The sequence below is a fragment of the Rhinatrema bivittatum genome, chromosome 4, assembly GCF_901001135.1.
Source record: "Rhinatrema bivittatum chromosome 4, aRhiBiv1.1, whole genome shotgun sequence".
Classification (NCBI taxonomy): domain Eukaryota; kingdom Metazoa; phylum Chordata; class Amphibia; order Gymnophiona; family Rhinatrematidae; genus Rhinatrema; species Rhinatrema bivittatum.
The window spans coordinates 486,031,036-486,047,072 of NC_042618.1; the positions used below are offsets into that span (position 1 = coordinate 486,031,036).

General features: G+C 43.3%; 1 protein-coding gene across 1 annotated transcript in view; it reads right to left on the bottom strand.

Moving 5' to 3' along the window:
• Positions 1-16,037, bottom strand: part of RFX4 (regulatory factor X4) — a 501,498-nt gene that overhangs the window by 335,164 nt on the left and 150,297 nt on the right. Inside the window, 1 exon segment of the mRNA XM_029597552.1 lies at positions 2,549-2,626. Within this exon segment, the coding sequence (XP_029453412.1) occupies positions 2,549-2,626 (78 nt within the window).

Sequence of the window (16,037 nt, forward strand, 5' to 3'; positions counted from 1 at the left end):
TGAGCTGGCGGCTCCGCTGTGTGACCTGTTCAATAGATCCCTGGAAAGTGGACAAAGCCATGGGGCCTGATGAGGTTCATCCCAGGATACTGAGGGAGCTCAGAGATGTGCTGGGGGCTCCGCTGTGTGACCTGCTCAATAGATCCCTGGAAAGTGGACAAAGCCATGGGGCCTGATGAGGTTCATCCCAGGATACTGAGGGAGCTCAGAGATGAGCTGGCGGATCCGCTGTGTGACCTGTTCAATAGATCCCTGGAAAGTGGACAAAGCCATGGGGCCGGATGAGGTTCATCCCAGGATACTGAGGGAGCTCAGAGATGAGCTGGCGGCTCCGCTGTGTGACCTGTTCAATAGATCCCTGGAAAGTGGACAAAGCCATGGGGCCTGATGAGGTTCATCCCAGGATACTGAGGGAGCTCAGAGATGTGCTGGGGGCTCCGCTGTGTGACCTGCTCAATAGATCCCTGGAAAGTGGACAAAGCCATGGGGCCTGATGAGGTTCATCCCAGGATACTGAGGGAGCTCGGAGATGAGCTGGCGGCTCCGCTGTGTGACCTGTTCAATAGATCCCTGGAAAGTGGACAAAGCCATGGGGCCGGATGAGGTTCATCCCAGGATACTGAGGGTGCTCAGAGATGAGCTGGCGGCTCCACTGTGTGACCTGTTCAATAGATCCCTAGAAAGTGGACAAAGCCATGGGGCCGGATGAGGTTCATCCCAGGATACTGAGGGAGCTCAGAGATGAGCTGGCGGCTCTGCTGTGTGACCTGTTCAATAGATCCCTGGAAAGTGGACAAAGCCATGGGGCCTGATGAGGTTCATCCCAGGATACTGAGGGAGCTCAGAGATGTGCTGGGGGCTCCGCTGTGTGACCTGCTCAATAGATCCCTGGAAAGTGGACAAAGCCATGGGGCCTGATGAGGTTCATCCCAGGATACTGAGGGAGCTCAGAGATGAGCTGACGGCTCCGCTGTGTGACCTGTTTAATAGATCCCTGGAAAGTGGACAAAGCCATGGGGCCTGATGAGGTTCATCCCAGGATACTGAGGGAGCTCAGAGATGAGCTGGCGGCTCCGCTGTGTGACCTGTTCAATAGATCCCTGGAAAGTGGACAAAGCCATGGGGCCGGATGAGGTTCATCCCAGGATACTGAGGGAGCTCAGAGATGAGCTGGCGGCTCCGCTGTGTGACCTGTTCAATAGATCCCTGGAAAGTGGACAAAGCCATGGGGCCGGATGAGGTTCATCCCAGGATACTGAGGGAGCTCAGAGATGAGCTGGCGGCTCCGCTGTGTGACCTGTTCAATAGATCCCTAGAAACGGGAGTGGTGCCGAGTGATTGGAGAAGAGCGGTGGTGGTCCCGCTTCACAAGAGTGGGAGAGAGAGGAGGCGGGAAACTACAGACCGGTTACCCTCACCTCGGTGGTGGGAAAATTAATGGAGACTCTACAGAAGGAAAGGATAGGGAACTATCTACAATCCGGTGGGGTTACTGGACCCAAGACAGCATGGATTCACCAGAATTTTTTTGATTGATTTTTTTGATTGAATAACTTGAGAATTGGCTCATTGAAAAGCGCTTGATGTGATTTACTTGGATTTTAGTGAAGCTTTTGGTACGGCCCTGCATAGGAGACTCGTGAACAAAATGGGAAGCAGGGAAGTGGATGCCAAGGTAGTGGTGTGGATTGCAAACTGCTTGACTTACAGGAGACTGCGTATAATGGTAACTGGACCCTACTCTGCCTGTTGAACCAGCAAATGAATGATCTTGAATGTGCTTTATCTGATGCTGTCTGCAGCCCATTGCACGGCCAGAGACCGGTTATTGGAATTGATAGTACCCTTTGTCTGATGCTGTATCCGTTTATACTTACCTGTTACATATGAAACTGAGTGGGACTATGTGCTTCTAATTGATTTTGTGCATGATATTAAGAGAAGTTTCTGCTGTTTTTCTATACATTACAAAATTAAACATGACAGCTTTCTACTGTTTTTAATGCATAATTAATGTTTGCTGCTTTTATCAGATTAAAAATAAAAGTGTGAATATGGCAACTATGTTTCAATGCAAAAACGTGCAGTCATGAATTGATGAGCAGAAATTTGAGGCAGTAGTATGTGATGGGGTGTTAAATATTGATGTATATTAAGCAGGAAGAAGACCTTGGGGTGATCTTTTCTGCTGATCACAAATTCAGGAGACAGCATCACAAGGTGCTCTCAAGAGCCAGAGAAATGCTAGGTTGCATAGGAAAAGGCAGAACAAGTAGAAAACAGGAAGCAATAATGCCTCTGTACGGGGCATTGGTGAAATCTCACCTGGAATATTGTGTCCAGTTCTGGAGGGCATTCCTCCAAAAAAAGATAAACAGATGGCGTCAGACTAGAGAAGGAAAATTATGAGATGAGAGCTGCCGGCATTGGTCACCTAGAAGCAGATTTCTACTTACCAATATTTTCTGCATGGCCTGAATCTTTCAATCCATGGTGATTCTTATACAATTAAAAGGAAAATTATTTACAGGAGATAGACTTACTGTACCTCATCAAAATTGGCTCTTATGACAGTATCTAGTATCCTCTGGCAGTGAGTTCTGTACATCATGATAAAGGTGGAAACCTGCAAAACAGATGGAAAAGCACATATAGTACATGTCAGTACAGTCTCCTGCCCTCATAAAAATGTCTTTTAATGTTGATATAAAGTAGTTGTAGCTTGAGTCAACTATTGCATAGCTAAGAGTTTCCCAACTCTCCCCTGGAGGCACGCCTAATCAGTCAGGTTCTTGGGACTACCGCAATAAATATGCATGAGATAGATTTGCATACATTGAAGACCCACAGTATGCAAATCTATAATCATGCATATTTATTGTGGATATCCTGAAAACCTGGCCTGATTGTGTCTCTCGAGTACCGGATTTGGCCACCCTGATCTATATTCTCAGCAATTTTGTTCTTTATATTATAATAGTTTCCAATCATTTTTCTTGGCACTGATGTCAGGCTCGCTGGTCTGTAATTTCCTGGATTACCTCTGGAGCCCTTTTTAAAACCTGGCATGACATTGGCCACCTTGTAATATTCAAGTAACCACAGATTATTTTAATGATAAATTACAGATTAATAATAATAGGTCTGTAATTTCATTTTTTAGTTCTTTCCATACTCTGAGATGTATACCATCTGGTACAGGTGATTTGCTACTCTTTAGTTTGACACTTTGACCTATTACATCTTCCAGGTTCAATGAGATTGTTTCATTTCCTCTGAATCATCACCTTTAAATATTACTTCTGTCATGGGTATTTGCTTTGCATCCTTCTCCATAAAATCTAAAGCAAAGAAATTGTTTACGTTCTCTACTATGCATTGTCTTCCATTAGTGCACCTTTACCCCTCAATTATCTAATGATCCAATTGACTTCCTCGCAGGCTTTTTGCTTCAAATATACCTGAAAAAGGTTTTATTATGAATTTTGGCTTCTTCAGCATGCTTCTCTTCAAATTCTGACTTAGTCTTCCTTATCAATTCTTTGTATCTAACTTTCCAGTGCTTATATTGTTTCCTGTTTTCTTCATTTGGATCCATTTTCAATTTATTTAAAGATGTTCTTTCTGCTATAATAGCCTCTCTCACCTCACCTTTAAATGATGCCCACAATCATTTGGCCTTCCTTCAAATTTTTTAATGTGTGGAATACATTTGTTCTGGGCTTCCTAGATGGTATTCTTGAATAGCATCCATGCCTGATATAACGTCTTAACCTTTGCAGGTGCTCCTTTCAGTTTTTTCCTAAGCATTTTTCTCATTTTCGCATTCTTTCCCTTTTTGAAAATGAAATGCTATCACAGTAGATTTCCTTAATATACTCCCTCCAGTTATCAAGTCAAATTTGATCATATTATGATCACTATTTCCAAGTGGCCCCAACATTATTATATCTTATACCAAATCATGTGTTTCACCAAGGATTAGATCTAAAATAGCTCCCCCTTTTCTCGCTTCTTATACCAGCATTTATTTCATCTAGAAACTTTACTTCCTTGGCATGTCCTAATGTGACATTTACCTAGTCATTGCCAGTGTAATTGAAATTGAAATTCTTACTGTATTGCTATTTTTTTTAAGCTTCCCTAATTTATACAGAAACACAGAAAAGGATGGCAGAAAAGGACCAAATGGTCCATCCAGTCTGCCCAACAAGCTTATGGTAGCATCTTCTGACCATACAGGTCACCCCCTTACTTAGTTTCCTAAACCGTCAAAGTCAGGGCCCTTGTTGGTTGCTGTCAGAATTCAATTCCCTGTTACCTCTTGCATTTCATCTACTACTATTTTATTCCTCTTCTCTCATGGAATTTCAATCCATAAAGATTCCAGACTACATTTTGGTTCTTGCAAAACTTTTATTCCATTTGACTCCTTAACATAAAGCGCCACACTTCCCCAAATTTGAACCATTTTATCATTGCGATCCAATTTGTATCCTGGTTTCATAGTGTCCTGGTGGTTATCCTCCTTCCACCAAATCTCTGAGATGCCAATGAAATCTACCTCTTCATTTAGTGCTATACTCTAACTCTCCCATCTTATTTTTCAGACTTCTTTGTTTATATTAACATGGTGTTAGGGTTGTGGACCCAGCTCTGCTGGGGAACCCCCACAGGAACAGTCCAGGACTCCAGGTACAGACTAGACTAGGGGATCTTCTGTCTATATCAGCCACCTTCCCCATAGATTGAGCCCTTAGGTTCTGGTGGCTGGCAGGATTTGAACAAGGGAGAGACCTAATGCTAAAGCTGGACTGGAATCCGGAGTGAAAGCAGAAGTCAGGCAGGAATGAAGAGGCAGGCTGCAGGGCCGTAGGCTGATATCTGGTGGGTTTGAAGCTCAGGTAGAAACCAAGGTCTGGGATGGAACACTGGAACAAGACATGAGTTAATGATACTGGCAAGCTTGAGACAGGCGGCCTGGGAGCCAGGGAACAAGGTTAGGGACAGGAGGCCTTAGGGGAGCAAGGCTAGAGACAGGTGCCTTAGAGGAGTCGGGGTACAAGGCAGAAGGCTGCAGAGAGCCACAAGGACCAAGACACAAGTGGCCAAGCAAGGAGCCGAGCAGACTCAGATTCAATGACAAGACACAGAGTGTAGACTGATGCAGGGCTAAATAGGCAGAGAATTGCTGAGTCATGAGGTCACTGAAGCTAGAGCTAGAAAGAGGGTAGGCGCAGCTCCCGGAGGACCTCTGGTGGTTGGAAGGCTGCATGAGAAGCAGAATCACAAAACTGCTTATCAGTTGTTAGGAATAATTTGAGATCTTTTTGCTCTGTATGATCTTTACTGAAAGGCCCCTGGATTACTTTAGCATTTATTGCAACCTCTCTATCAGGATGCCCTATCTTCCCTGTTTTGTTAATACTTCAAAGATACATCATTCTTAACCATGCACTTCTGAGCAACTGTCAGCTTTCCCCATCACTTAGTTTAATAGCTGCGCCTGCACCCTGGTTCCACTCTGGTTAAGGTGGAGCCCATTCCATTGGAATAGGTTCCCCTTTTCTCAGAATGTTCCCCAGTTCCTACAAATCTAAAACCCTCTTCCCTGCACCATTGTTTCATTCTTGCATTGAAAGGTTGGAGCTCAGCCTGCCTCTGGGGTCCTGCATTGTTATGCATGCCGCCCGCGGCGCGGCCCTCTCACCTTCTTACACGGAGTCCAGCTCCTGGTTCCTCTTCACTGGCGGCAGTGGGCCGCCAGCTCCGACCTCGGGTCACCTCGGGTGCCCCCGGCCTTGCCATGGTCCCCAGTGTTGCCAGCCAAGATGCCCTTGCCACCATCGGCATCGCGCCCCTCCCTAGGCACGCGCGCATTGCTAATCCTTTTAAAGGGCCCGTGGCAGGAACCTGGCCGCAGCCCCGGATGCTGACATCAGACTCTTCAGTGTATATAAGCTCAGGCCTCACTCCATAGCATTGCCTTTGCTACAGGTCTCCTCATACTCCATGTACTCGTTGATGATTGAGAATCTTCTCTACTTCATGTTCCTGACTTCCGTGGTTCCCGGTTCCTGTCTTCTTCGTTCCTGCCTTGTCTATGTGTTGGACTGACTCTCTGGATTTTGACTCTGCTTTGTTTGTCCATTCTTCAGCTTATCTCCAGCCCTGGACCTCTGCTACACCTGACTACGCCTGCCTTCTCCGTGCCTTGACCATTGCCTTGATTGACTACGCCTGCCTTCTCCATGCCCTGACCATTGCTTTGATTGACTACGCTACAGATTTCTCCGTGTCCTGAATTCTACACTGCTTGCCACCGGCACTGATCCCAGCCTGTCAGTGACGCCTCCTCTAGCCTATTCCCTGGACATGGACTTACAATGCTCTGGCCTTTCTTTGCTTGAGCACCTCCAGTTACTCTCCGTTCCATTGGCGCCTGAGTTCCTATACCAAATCCAGTCCAGGGTAGGACTATGCCACCTACTGACTGCTGTCAATGGGCTGAACCACCTTTCTTCATAAACCAACCTCGAGGCCCAGCTAAGTCCTGCCGGCTTCGGCACCCAAAGGCTCAACTCACGGGGAACGAGAGCTGGTATAGGTGAAGCTCCAGTGGCCTCTACCTTTAGCCCACTCCACTTGCCGACGGTGGGGACCCGTAGGTTTCTACCTACGTGTTGCGTCAACCCCACCTCACCCCAGGGGTCCACCTCTGATGTAACATGCATGTGGAACAGGAAGCATTTCTGAGAATGCAACCCTGGAGATTATGGATATCAGTTTCCTACGAGCCTAAATTTAGCCTCCAGAACTTTCCTCATGCATCTTCCTATGTCACTGCTACCCACATACACAATGACAGTTGGCTCCTCCCCAGCAGTCTCTAAAATATTATCTAGGTGTTGCGTGAGGTCCACACCTTTGCAACAGGCAGGCAAGTTGCCAAGCGATCCTCATACCCATCAACTACCCAGCTATCTACATTTCTAATGACTGAATCACTCATTATAATGGTCATCCAGTCATTCCCACCTGGGCACACAGCCCTGGAGACACATCCTCAGTGTGAGAGGATAAGAAATCACCTGGAGAGCAGACCTAACAACACAATGATTTTCTGCCAAACCATAGTGACTCATAGTGCTTTATCCAACTTGCCCAGCAATCTGGAATAAGAGGTCTTCTGGTGGAGATGAGTATTGTGGAGGATAGCTATGGTATCAGAGGGTACCCTATTGAATCCTCTTCAGATCCAAGGGAGGAGGGAATACTAATCCAGGACCCCAATAAAGAATTTGGTGACTAAGGAGAGCATATTGGTCACCTCGAAAGGTACACTCCTGGTGAACCTCCTCAGATTAGCTGGACTCCACTGCAAGTGAGTGTCTAGAACCACCTTATGAGGATATGATGGAGTGTTCCATTCCAAACACGGAAGCTGGGACACCTCCTTGTGAGAATAAATCTGATATCTTAAAAAGGAGAGATTGGAGTGTACCTGTCACGATCCCGACTGCTAGCCAGCCTCCCTGCCAGCAGAGGTCCTCATGGAGCTGCCTTCACTCCTGTACTAGCCATCTCCTTGATGCTCCCATGATACAGCAGTGCCAGCCCTATTAAGCCCTGCCTTTTCCACATTTTGGTGCCTCTTCATCGAGTCAGCTTGGGTCTTTGCATTGGCCCACCTTGCCTTGCTATCCTTTTGTGTAGCTCCATGGCCTTCTGCTTTGTTCTGAGGCTTCCTTTGCATCTGCATTGTTTTGTGGCCTTCTGCCTTACTTTGAAGCCTACTTGACTTTCTGTCTTACTTGTGGCTTTTCTGGCCTTCTCACCCTGCCCTGTGATTTTGAGCCTTCTTTCCTGCTCAGCTTTGCCCTTGCCTCCGGGTCTTCTAGTATTTCCTTTCCCTGCTTTAGCCTTTGGGCTTTCTGTATTTTCTTGCTCTGCCTTGGCCTTAGGGCCTTCTGAATTCACTTGTCTAGTCTTGTCCTGTCCTGGTCTTCCCTGTGGCTCCCAGTTCCCAGTGGGTCTTCTGTGTCTCCCTTTCCAGCCCTTACCTCCAGTTCCAGTCATGTATTCACTCCAGCCCTGTTTTCAGGCCAAGCCTTGATTCCTGTTCCATCCCTGTCTCCAGCCCCTGCCTGTCTCTAGCTCTTGCCTGCCTCCAGTTCCAGCTTTGTCTCATCACATTTGCCTGCCTTATTTCCAATGCCGGCCCTGGCTCTAGACCCAGCTTGTATCCAGTTCCAGCCAAAGGCATGCTGGCCACCAGAACCTGCAGGCTCAACCCACGGGGAAGGTGGCTGGTCAGGCTTTGCTCTAGAATCTGGTTCTGCTCCTTCTGGGGAAATCCCCCATCCAGCTGATTCCCCACTCCATGTCAGTAACCTCCTTATACTTAGTTGCTAGAGAGGTAAATAAAGTTTTCACTAATTCTAACACTTGGTCTAAAGGCTGACGTGCTCTTTGGCTGGGCGCTGGAGGTGGAACATCATCTTCTGATACCAGGATAGAGTCCTTTGTGTCCTTTGGGTTTCAAAAGATCTGCACCAGAGACTGGTAGAAAATTAAAGGGACTATGGAACAAATGGGATCTAGTATCTCTAAAAAATGGCCTTATTCCAACAATCTCGATGGTGACATTGCCCTGGTGATTAAGGGGTAAGCGTATCATGTTATCTTCTGCCTCCGAGGATTCACCTCTCCATCTGGGTAAAGTAGAAAACAGTGAGTCAGCAGCACTGTGGCTTTGAGACTTGATAATAGAGCAGCATGTTCTCTCACTTGGAGCATTATTGGTGTTGAGGCTTGATGAATTGCATTCTCCAGGGCTCGGTGCAATGAAGATTTATGCATCAGGGCTTTGTGCGTTGATGGTGCCAATGCTTTGTGCTTCAATGAAGCACAGGTGCATTGGTTGCATTGACAGCACTGATCAATGCTTCTTTGGCACCGGAACCACCACCAGCTCCACAGAATGTTTCTTTTTCTTAGATTTTGGTTTGCTCGATCCCAAGGACCTGGCTGTTCCACCAATGAGGGAAATCTTTTAGTGGATCTCCTGCTCAACTCTAGACCTGAATAGCATGAAGAGGTCCTGCTCCAGAAAGAGGATCAACTGTGTCTTCTCAGAGTCTTATGCAGTTACTCCATTTTGCAGACCCTTGACTTTTTGTGACAGTGGAGACATGTGGCCATAATGGTAGCAGTTTGTCAAGTCATGGTCTGCTCCAAGGCAGCAATAACAGAGATCATGTCTGAGGGTAATGGACATCTTTCTACTGCATACACAAAATCCTCTCACTGTGGGCTTCTTAGAACTGGACACCCTGTTAAGAAATCTTTTCTTTTCTTTCTTTCTTTTTTTTAAATAGCACTGAAAAGTGCTGTTTGGGTGGCTGCTAAGGCAGTGAAGCAACAAAAATAATTTTAAAAAATAGTAAGAAACATAATTAACAGAAAAAAATTATCTGAAGAGATAGGGTAAAAGTCTATGGTGAAACAAAGACAAAAAAAAAAGACTGAGAGGCTCATGAAGCAACTCCTGTGAGGGAATTTATGCACATGCTCATTAGAGCAAAAGCTCTATCAGCTTAGAGAAAAGGGTCAGTTCAGTGGCGTCGTATGATGTCACCTTACGTGTCATGGATAATTCAGTCCTACTCATCGACAGAGAATAAACTTTGACCAGGCAGAGAATGGTTTGCTGTTTCAACTCTTTATTTAAGCAATTAATTTTTAGACAGTGCTGTACACAAGAATCCCTGTTAGGAGTGAGAACCAAAGAACTTATCAATAGATAAATCAGACCATGAGCACAGTAAATTACTGAAGGAAAGAGCCCAAAGTGCTACTTGGTTCCTAATATCTCTTATTAAAAGGTAAATTGCCATCCATTCAAGCCATAATCATTGCTATAACTATTTATTCAGAGGGATTCAGAGGGATAGCCTACACTAGATAAGACAGGCGAAGAGAGAATTTCAAATGAATTTGGCTGTAGAGGCAAAAACTCATAATTAAAACTTTTAAAAGTATATCCGAAGCAAGAAACCTGTGAGGGAGTCGGTTGGACCGTTAGATGACCACAGGGCCGGCGAGAGCAGGAATTAGGCCCGTGCCAGCTAAGAAAAGTAGGCCCCTATGTAAGGTTCTGACGTGATACTTAATAAGAGAAATCGTTTTCTAAATTTCCCAAATAATTTGTATTTATTTAAGAAGGTTTTATGAGCTTTTTTGTTAGCAAATTCTTCAATTATAATTGAAATTTTTATTTATACATGTTAGAAATAGATATATTTAGCTTTTTTTTAAATTTTGCCCAACAAAAGTAGGCCCCTTGAACATTGTAAGCCCTAGCCAAATGGCCATGCTGGCACCCTCTCTCTCTCCTGGAGTGGATGACCAAGGGGTTAAAGGGACTCTTAGGGAAGATAAGGTCATTGCAGAAAGACTAAATGAATTCTTTGCTTCCATGTTTACTAATAAGGATTTTGGGGAGATACCAGCTCTGGAGATGGTTTTCAAGGGTGATGAGTCACATGAACTGAACCAAATCACTGTGAACCTGGAAGAATTAGTAGGAAAGACTGACAAACTAAAGAGTAGAAAATCACCTGGACTGGATGGCATGCATCCTAGTGTACTGAAGAACTCAAAAATGAAATTTCTGATCTATTAGTTAAAATTTGTAACCTATCATTAAAATTATCCATTATACCTGAAGACTGGATGGTGGCCAATGTAACCCCAATATTTAAAAAGGGCTCCAGGGGTGATCTAAGAAACTATAGACCAGTGAACTTGACTTCAGTGCCAGGAAAAATAGTGGAAACTATTCTAAAGATCAAAATCATAGAGCATATAGAAAGACATGGTTTATTGGAACACAGTCAACATGGATTTACCCAAGAGACGTCTTGCCTCACAAATCTGCTTCATTTTTTTGAAGGGGTTAATAAACATGAGAATAAAGGTGAACCGGTAGATGTAGTGTATTTAGAGTTTCAGAAGGCGTTTGACAAAGACCCTCATGAGAGGCTTCTGAGAAAATTAAAAAGTCATGGGATAGGAGGCGATGTCCTTTTGTGAATTACAAACTGGTTAAAAGACAGGAAACAGAGAGTAGGATTAAATGGTCAATTTTCTCAGTGGAAAAGGGTAAACAGTGGAGTGCCTCAGGGATCTGAACTTGGACCGGTGCTTTTCAATATATTTATAAATGGTCTGGAAAGGAATATGACGAGTGAGGTTATCAAATTTACGGATGATACAAAATTATTCAGAGTAATTAAATCACAAGCGGATTGTGATACATTACAGGAGGAACTTGCGAGACTGGAAGATTGGGCATCCAAATGGCAGATGAAATTTAATGTGGACAAGTGTAAGGTGTTGCATATAGGGAAAAATAACCCTTGTTATAGTTACAAGATGTTAGGTTCCATATTAGGAGCTACCATCCAGGAAAAAGATCTAGGCATCATAGTGGATAACACATTGAAATCGTCGGTGCAGTGTGCTGCAGCAGTCAAAAAAGCAAACAGAATGTTAGGAATTATTAGGAAGAGAATGGTGAATAAAATGGAAAATGTCATAATGCCTCTATATCGCTCCATGGTGAGACCACACCTTGAATACTGTGTACAATTCTGGTCGCCGTATCTCAAAAAAGATATAGTTGCGATGGAGAAGGTACAGAGAAGGGCAACCAAAATGATAAGGGGATGGAACAGCTCCCCTATGAGGAAAGGCTGAAGAGGTTAGGGCTGTTCAGCTTGGAGAAGAGACGGCTGAGGGGGGGATATGATAGAGGTCTTTAAGATCATGAGAGGTCTTGAACGAGTAGATATGAATCGGTTATTTACTGTAAACTCCTCTAAACTCCTCTAAGTTTATTTATGCTCCTTTAAGCTCCTTTATGCTCCTTTATGTTCTCTGTTAATTGTTACAATGTAAGCCGCCCCCGAGGCAACAGTTTTACTTCTTTGTACACCGGTGTGATATGTATATTATACAGGAACGTCGGTTTATAAAAACTAAAAATAAATAAATAAATAAATAAATTTACACTTTCGTATAATAGAAGGACTAGGGGGCATTCCATGAGTTAGCAAGTAGCACATTTAAGACTAATCGGAGAAAATTCTTTTTCACTCAACGCACAATTAAGCTCTGGAATTTGTTGCCAGAGGATGTGGTTAGTGCAGTTAGTGTAGCTGGGTTTAAAAAAGGTTTGGATAAGTTCTTGGAGGAGAAGTCCATTAATGGCTATTAATCAAGGTGACTTAGGGAATAGCCACTGCTATTAATTGCATCAGTAGCATGGGATCTTCTTAGTTTTTGGGTACTTGCCAGGTTCTTATGGCCTGGTTAGGCCTCTGTTGGAAACAGGATGCTGGGCCTGATGGACCCTTGGCCTGATATGTTCATGTTCTTATGTGTAATAGAGAACTGCCTTCTATTCAGACTGTAAAACTGAGGTGGTAACAGATATTATCCACAGACAGCAGGATGAGTCACACAAGTGGGCGACATCATCCAAAGAGAAGCATATACGTCTCCCATCACACTTTTACTGGCCAATGCATAAAAGCCCGATGCAAAAGGTAAATTAGTTGCTATGCTAAAAAGGATGTGCTAGGAAAAATTCTGCATCCCTAGCTCATCCTTGGCTGTGTGCAGGTTAGGAAAACAAACGCTGAGCACGAGCACCTGTTTTATCCTGCTACCGTCACAATATACACGGCCTAGGGCATGATTATTGTGCACCCAGGACGTTTTCCCCCTTCTCATTTTGTCATGATACAGCTTTCTGCGGTTCCTCTGAGTAAGTAGGAGGCATTTTTGTTTTTTAAGAGCAAGGCGATACATTGCAAGGCTTAATGCCAGCAACAGGGCTGGCGTTAAATTTGCCACGTTGACAAGGTTGTGATGGATGAGCAGTAATTTATTGCATCGTGGGGTAATAGCCAATAGCCTCATCTTTAAGGACTTTACATGTGATGAGCGCTATTAGCTACACACAAGTTTGGACACACTGATCCCCTTATGATCTCCTCCCATGGCTTTCAATATCATCTATATTCTGATGACTCTCAGATCTACCTCTCTACACCAGAAACGTAATCAGGAATCCAGTCCCAAAACTCGGCCTAATAATCACACCTTGCTACATGGATGTCCCACGGCCATCTCAGGACAGAACCTCTTTTCTCTAACACAGAAAGCAGTGCCATCCTCCCAGTTCCCTCAGCTCGTAACCTTGCAGAGATCTTTGACTCCTCTCTCTCCTTCTCTACCCCATCCAAAACATTGTTATAATGTTTCCTTCTCTACAAAAAGAGAGGATCTCAAAAAAGTAGAACAAAAGATACAAAAAGAACCCCTCACAGCCTGACTCAAAATATGAATTAATGAGGTCCAGAGGAATCCGAAAATAGGGAAAAAATAACCAATAAAAGCTTACTATCTTCCACAATCATTTACCCAATACAAAAAGTTCATTGCATTTAAAAACATGTTCACTAAAAGCACAAATGAATGCATGTACAGTTTTTAAATCCCAAAACAAGTGAAGGTAGAAACGAATGATAAATTTAAAACAAATCACATAACCCCAGGACAATCTTACAGCCCCAGACATTGGCTGATGTTTCAGTGGTACTGGCTTTAGGTTGGTATTTATTTAAAAGTCTTGTATTCCACAACTTCCAAATACATACATTATCTGTCCAGTGCGGATTACACAACAAACAATCATAAAACATACAACAACAGTAGTTAAAACAATTACAGGACTAATATATACTTTAAAACAAAATTAAATGCATACTTAACCAACCTTCATCCATATGGCTCTTTCAATAATTAAGTCTTCAATTGATGTCTAAAACTACATAGGTCTGGCTCATTTCTTAGCAGCTCAGGACTAGCATTCAACAACTCTGGTGTGTCCATGGAAAAGGCTCTAACAGAAGTCTGTTTTATTCTATTACTCTTGGGCAGAGGAACCTGTAATAATTTTGCCCCAGTTTAACTTTCAGGATACATGATTCTGCACAATATATTAGATAGTGTAATGTACTTACTCAAACAAGATGTTCATCACTGGTCAAGAAAGAAGGCAATGGGGAAGCGTAACTTCTAATTCATATCTATACAGAGCCAGTTAGAAGCAGCCATGAGAGTCCACGAGCCCTAACTGCCATGGATGAAGATCTTATTGCAGTTTTGAAAGCAACAAAAGAATCTACTTTGCTCAACTATTCACAGGCCATCCCTTTCTCTTCAGATGAACAAATTTGTCATTTTTCTGTTTATGGAGAAAATCAATCTCCACTTCTTCTACAGACTGGAGCAAGGGAACTCATCCACATAGAGTTGGTGAGAAACTATGTGGGAGCTAAGTATAATGTTCTGAGAAACCGTTTTGCCAAAAAGGTCTAAATGTTTAGGGTCATGGCCAGAGGGTGCCAAGGAGCATGCCTTAGACTTCTCGACCTTTTTGAGGGGGATTTCAATAAATGCAGATTGGTGGGGTAAGTAGGTCTTGCTGATTCTGGGAGCCTCCTGGATGCTTTCTTTGAATCAGGACACACAGTGAGTGGGGGTCTCCAACATACGCATCTGAGGATCTAATGCACGGGCACAGGCACCAGCTCCCGTGAGGCATCCAGAAGACCAAACATTGTGTCCTTTGCTCTCCTTCAGCCTACAGCTTAAATGAAACTACAGCAATTTTATCAACAAAGCAGAGTAGGAGACATTTTCTGGAGGTCTGTGGTGGTGATGGATCTGATGGAAAATCCTCCCATTCAGAGTCAGAATCAAACTCATCAGACCTATATGACAGATCTCAAGACTCCTCAGACTTGCTCTGGGAGATCAGTAGTCTCTCTGAAACCTAAAGTGGCACAGTCCTAGCGCTCTCTCCTCTTCCAGAATGCACACACTTTTAGCTACATTAGGGAGGAGGAATAGCCTAGTGGTAGAGCAGGGGACTATGAACCAGGAGACCAGGGTTCAAATCCCACTGCTGCTCCTTGTGTCCCTGGGCAAGTCACTTTACCCTCCATTACCTCAGGTACAAAACTTAGATTGTAAGCCCTCTGGGGATAGAGAAATACCTACAGTACCTGAATGTAAACAGATGTGATATCTCAGATCCAATGTTGGTATATAAATAATAAATACACTGAGTGGAAGCATTCCTAGAGAAGGTGATAAGACAGGGAATGCAATAACAAGCATAATTTTGTATCCATATTGCTTTGAAGGGAAAAAGTATCTGCAATAAATCAGAATTGGTGCAACATCTGTGGGTAAAGCACTCACAGACTTTGTGACTACTCTCAGACATCTGAAACCGAGGTCGTCTCTTAACTATTTGTCTGGAGAGGGCAGAATTTATTTGTATGTATTTAAAATATTTATACATTATACACACAAGAGAATGAAGAAAAAGGAAATATTCACCATTTCAGTGAATGTATACTGCTGGGAGACAAGTCTGTCACAAAACACTTCCTGTTATTGCCCCTACTCTTTGCAATATTCTCCCCAGAAAGAATCAACGCCTCTCTCTTAGTACAGAGTGGACCAATTATTCCAGAAAGAGATTTCACTTATGTGAAGGATGCTGCTGTTTTTAGGACTTTGTTATTGATGTTTTAAAGTTTTTATTTATATGTGATTTGTGGAAGGGGGCAAGATGTACCATTTTATTAAGTGAATTTATTGCTTTTTGTATCTGTTAAATAGTGTGATGAATTATTTATAAATGTTATTTTCATAGATTTAAAAGCATAAGTTGTGATTAATGCATATAAAATAAATGTAAAACTGTTGGTATAAAATAGATGGAAGACTGAATAATAACAATAATAATAATTTTTAAAAACCTAGCATGCATTTTGAAAATGAAAAATAATTATAACTGGATCATGAACTATTGTTATGGATTTAATCTATCCAAATGGATACAGCCAAAACAGAAGAAAATGCTATTGTAAAAATGAATTACAGGATAG